This window comes from Taudactylus pleione, unplaced genomic scaffold, assembly GCF_031769625.1.
Source record: "Taudactylus pleione unplaced genomic scaffold, aTauple2 ptg000051l, whole genome shotgun sequence".
Classification (NCBI taxonomy): Eukaryota; Metazoa; Chordata; class Amphibia; order Anura; family Myobatrachidae; genus Taudactylus; species Taudactylus pleione.
The window spans coordinates 4906890-4912889 of record NW_028284453.1 but is presented as its reverse complement, the minus strand read 5'-3'; the positions used below and the strand labels follow the sequence as shown (position 1 = coordinate 4912889).

The 6000-nt window shown below is 41.0% G+C and overlaps 1 protein-coding gene across 1 annotated transcript in view; it reads left to right on the top strand.

Moving 5' to 3' along the window:
* Positions 1-377: 377 nt before the first annotated feature.
* Positions 378-6000, top strand: part of LOC148535474 (tetraspanin-4-like) — a 30443-nt gene continuing 24820 nt past the window's right edge. The window contains exon 1 of the mRNA XM_088462576.1: positions 378-3442. Within this exon, the coding sequence (XP_088318702.1) occupies positions 3140-3442 (303 nt within the window). The 5' untranslated portion in view covers positions 378-3139. The remainder of the gene's footprint in view (positions 3443-6000) is intronic.

Here is a 6000-nt window from a genome sequence, read left to right as displayed (position 1 = left end):
GCTGCTCCACTATCCTTTAAGTATTTTTTTTTTAACATATGTATATGTGTGTCTTATTGCCTGCATCACTTCCCATCTGTCCCAGTTATCGGTTACCAAAACCACTCTCATATCACTCTGAAGTAGCTGACTGTATTTACCTCTATCCTCGTGCTCTTCCCAGATCTACTTTGATGTTTCTCCAATTCCCTCATCCCCTCTTCCTTCCTCACACTTCTCTGACCCTGGCGGTGCTGTGATTACCATTATTTCGCCCTCCCTTGTCTTTCCTCCTGTCCTCTTTCCCCATCTCCCTTGCGCTCTTACCGCTGTGCCTTGTGAGAAGAAGCCGCTCACCCACATCTCAAGCTGTCAGCGCTGGAACGCTTTTCATTAAAACAAGCAAGAGAGATTGGCTGGCGTAACGCAGATTCCTGCAGTTGTGAGATCTCCTAAGCAGAATGGGTTTCTAATTGTTAATAATGCAGTTCGGGAGCCTAATGATGAGATGCATCTGGAAAGTGCATTTGGAATATTCAGCGCTCCCTGAAGATTTAGCTGCTGAGAGCTGGAGGGTCTAAGAGCAAACTCCTGCGAGCAGGAGAAAGTGGTTATTTGCTGAGAATGCAGAAAAGACAATGAGAAAAACCTAAGATGCATATTGTTCCTACAGCCGTGGCTCCATTATTCACCTCTGCATCCCTTTATTCTGTATTAGTCCACTGTATGATTTTTATTTATTGGTGTTTTCCTGAAACTGCTCATTGGTAATCTGGGCTAAGCAGATCCTCATGTGTGCGGCGTATCCCTGGTTCTTAGAGGACAGCATAGATTTTTAGTGCATAATAAGTTTGCAGTGAGAATGCAGCACGGGACTATTAATTGCTTTATTTAGATGTGCCCAGGGATCAGGAGAAGCCAAAGGCTAGCATCTACCAATGTGTGTGCATTCTGTCGTACAACCCAGCAGTGTTATATGCCAGCGATAACAGTTGGTATTGTCCCCCCTTGAAGAGCACAGATGTCCTCTGAGTGGTCTGCTGTACCAACCTGTCCCTTAGGAGCTGACGGAGGACTATCCGGGCAGCTCTGCCTGCTGCAGGAGGACTGCACTTTATAAATAGCCACACAGCCAAGAGGTCATCCATACTGAAGACTTACTCCAGCTGGACCTAGAGATGACGTGCTATTTGTGATATTATAAACCGTGGGAATGAAACTGATTATATACTGACCTTCTCGGCTCCTCTATCCAACTGGCTTTATCTCACTTTCTGCACAACTTTAGCACCACTTTGGAATCTGACTCCTCGCTTTCCAGATTTACCTCTATAGCTTGCCTTGTATCTTCATTAACCCCTACAGTCTGTTACAGTTCACTTGGAGTGTCCTCACATCACTCAGTTTGGCTGTTCAACTGCGGCCATGTAGTTCTAACCTATTACGTGTAGATAATGAATAGGCTGTATTTATGATACTGAAATATGAACCGAATAATGTTTGCAGTATAGTCATTGTATTGCAATAATAGCACAGATTATGTTTTAAGAAGTGTTAATACCGTACTCCTGCAAATCTGTATCATAGTGTCTAGCATGAGCCTTGGTGATTGATTCTTATGGCTACATAAGGCCATTTTATCTCCCTGGTGGTCCTGGTTGATCTAGATGTAGAATCGTGTTGTCAAAGCTTTTTTGGAGTTCACAGACCTCTTGGTATCTCAGTCACTTATGATGCTGTGGTTGAATCAGTGTTTCTGTGGCAGAATCATGTAATTTCTCCCATAGATGGTACAGCGGTATGTGTCTATTAGAACAATGAGAAAAGTGCATGAATCCTCATTTACATGCATTGTACCAGCTATAACAATTGATTATCAGGGAGTGTCATAGTTAATTTTGTACGTTCCTCCTGAATCTGCTGCACAGGAAACTCTGCAAGGGGCAAGAATATCCTCCCATACTTCTCGGCAGGACTCTTGTGGAGTTCTTGGCACCAGGATGGGGATCCCCAACTGGGAAGAACAATCCTATTAATTGTTACACTGATGTTAATAGGCTGTAATATTCTGCAGGGCTTGTCTAAAGCTTGCCCTTGTATGGGCTTAATAATTATGGATAAGTTGCTGCAGGATGTTCTGTGCATGTTTGAAATCAGACATCGCAGCTTTAAGCCATTTGTGGTGACATTTAGGCTTTTTGGAAATGAAGAGATGCAATAATATGTATCTGACCTTTTTTTGCTAGCTGTTAATGACCATCTGCTTATCTTTTCCTGACTGTCCACAGCCCTGTGCATTTGATCTATGCAGGTGATGCTGACAGTGGCTGTCTCGGATTCCACCCTGACCTGTGGAAAATAAAATATCAGCGGTAAAAGAGATATCTGCTTTGTGATGATGCCTAGTATTAAGCCATGGCCTAGTTTTGTATGGAGAGGCAAAACATGTCCCCGAAACACTGAATCTGTAGCTCTTTTATCCCCCTAAAACTCCATTGTAGGTAATTTGCATGGATACATTCCCTTTGCTATTTCAGATATATTTTATACTCCCGTGTAGCCTTTTTATCTGATACTTGGGAGAATTGACATGAAAGGGAGCCCAGGGGTAGGTGAAACTAAACCTTTAATTAGTGTGGGCTGTGTACTAGTGAGCGGGGGAGCACTGTAAAGTACTGAAGGAGAGATCAAAGACAGTAACGGTTGGAATTTGATCATTCTAAATACAATGATGTTATACACCAGCTTCATACCGTAACCTAAATGTATATTCATTTTGCAATCATCAATAATTCATCTCTCTCTTTCTCTTTAACGCCTAAACTCATTGACACACTCCGAGCATTGGTTTCTCACCCGTGACTTGGATTCTTTGTACATTGTTTGCTCATGTTTATTGTAGCACACGATATATGTTTAGGACTACGATTATAGATCTATATTACCAAGCAATGGTCTTCATGTGTAGAAGAGTCACGGAGTGGATACAAAAACAATAGAAACGTTTTTTTCGGGGTTTTTTGTCTTTGCGTTGAGCCGGATTAAATTTTACAAGGATCTTAGTTATAGGCGCTGCTGAGCTCCAGGACAGGTCACTTGGTCACAGCACCATAGATTGCAGAGACTTTTCTATACTACAGACTAGTCCAACTCCGAGAGAATGCAGACTTCCAGCAGTGACGACCCCAGCTACTCTCAGAGTTCACCCCCCCGGGGTCGCAGAGCCAGATGGAAAGGCGTATACAGAGGGCGCTGGGGGGTGGCGGACAGTTGTTCTTTCAGCGGGGTGCAGCCTACTCCTGAAGAGCAAACACCTGTCCAGGTCAAAAAGGAAAACCGGGTTATTGTCCTGTATCTGGATCTCTCTTTTCTTTTACTTCTAGAACTCAAGAAGATGAGCATGACGCGCGGGTGCCTGCTTTGCATCAAAATCACTATGTTCATCTTCAACCTCATCTTCTGGGTGAGTACAGTGGAGCCTGAAAGTGCAAATGTGCACCAGTTCTCATGAAGGTACTGTAACTGTATTTTGCGTATGCCTTCTCCCTCTCCTTTCGCGGAAACTCAGGATTAGTGCCGGTGGCATTGTATGCAAATGAGAGGGAGGAGTCACATGTATAGCAGACTTTTGAGTGGTTCAAGAAAAAATGATTTCCCCATCTCATCTCCTCTATAGTTTGTGGACAACACAAATATGAATAAAAAAAAAATTAAGTTTATTTATTAATATAGTTAATTATAAATGTTATTGCGGATTTCTGTGCAAAAAAGCTGAACATGTGTAGTAGGAGACGGCGGCACTCCGGTCTTTGGAATAAGACTCAGGAAGCTTAGATTTGTGTATGTATATATATATATATATATATGTGTGTGTGTGTGTGTATATGTATGTATATATATATATATATATATATATATATATGACAAAATTACCCCTAACTTGCGCTAGAATGTGTGACTTATAACAATTTGCAGAAATTACTACACTTTAGGTATTAGCTGCACCTTTCCTGCCCCCCTGTTAGACTGGTCTATTGAATGACATAAAAAGGAATGAAAAAGGGCGCTAAAAAATTATAATGTAATAGTCTTATTAAAGATCTTTCAATTTTTATATATAACAAAACCGAATTATAGTTAATTTGTGTATAAAAGTCCAAGGAAAGCAATCAGTTCTGGATCGAAGTCAATGAGATTCCTTTCCTGCAGATGGACCAGGTAATTCCAGAAATTCTTTGTATAATGGGGTAGTAACACACTGCTCCTCCGAATATTTAATTGTCCACTTGACTTGTTATGCAATAAACCCTCACACCAGAAAGTCACCCAAAACACGGCCCAAAGGCCTCCGTTAGTAAATATAAAAATATTTATTCCACATAAGAACAAATTTAAAAGAATTTGACAATTCAGCTTACATTAATTGTATTTCACAAAGATTGATACAATGTAATCACAATCACAGGATATCCACATCCATGCTTTTTAGTGAGGTGGATTTAAGGACTTCAATTAACACAACCCGACACGTTTCATCCTTATAAGGACTTCCTCAGGGTTTTTTTTAACCAAGATTTATATATTTACCACAAGGTATAGTATGTATTCTATTGGATTACTGGATCCGCTCTCGAACTTCCACATTATAATGTGAAAAAATTCCAGTCTGCGACCAGATTAATTGACCAACCACTTTTTACTGCAGCTCCAAACACACTGTATCAGTCTCTGTCATATATATATATATATATATATATATATATACAGTATATATATATATATATATATTTCACAGAGGGTCCAGCTCTCCCAGGTGAGATATAGCTTGGGCCGGTACCCGCATAAAAGAGGTAAATACTTATCATCCAGATGCGGCACTCAGGGTGCTTGTAACACGTTTTATATATCATCAGAAATAGGAACAGCAACGTTTCAGTGCCACTAATGCATGCCTGATGACAGTGCTGATGTATTAGTGGCACTGAAACATTGCTGTTCCTGGATGTTAAGTATATATATATCTATTTTAGAAATATTGTTATTTTTAGAATCTAAGTGGAGCTGAAAGCCCAAATCTGTGGGCAGCTCCAGGCCAGTGCCGCCTATCTAGCCGCCAGGCATTGTATAGCAGATTTTTTTATTCACACATTGTTGCGATAAAAAACAAATCTGCCTTATTGTCCTGATCAGGGCCCTATTGATAGAAGTAGTAAGGGTCCCCGATGGTGTGACCTGTGGATCAGGATGCAAAGTGAGGTCCTAGAATTGATTGTACAATATATTGTATTGTGCATCTCCTGTATTGACACTTGGGTCCCAGAGATAAAACAGTTGAGCAGTATGTGACCAAGCTACACCTGCATCTTGGTTGTTAAGCTACTGTAGATACATACTATTCAATTATTGCCCAATTTGCCAATAATCGGGTGATCGGCCTGATTTATTACACAGAGGGTAGGCTTGACGTTTCAACAATAAAACAGTTTAAAAAAAAGTCTACAAACGCATTCCTTCGATTATCCGATCGGTCGGCCAAGACTGAAAATGCCATCCTCAATCTCCCAATATCAAACAGTGTGTGCGCATTCACGATCAGGGGCATCATCCTCCTTGTGGACGGACATATGCAAAAGTGATGTGGCCGAAAATCGCTAACTTCTAATAAAAAATCACATAATGTGTAGCACAGATATTGGGGCTTTTGATTTTCCAAATAATCGCCCTGTTTGTTGGGCCGATCAAAATAATCGGACAGTGCGCACCTAGCTTTAGACTGAAGGCCAGATGTAAACAGAGTGCAGCTACCTGGAATGAGCCACATCAGACCGCTTTCATGCCATAGAGACGTGTGACTGAGATGTGCACAAAACCTGTGACTTTAAAAGAAAACATTTCAGTGAACGGTCTAAATCTGATCAGCTTGCTATAGTGGGCGCACACAGAAAAGAGGGTTAATTCTGATTCTTTCAATCAGTCCACACACATACAGGTATACAATTTCTTTCAAGTGCTGGGTGGTCA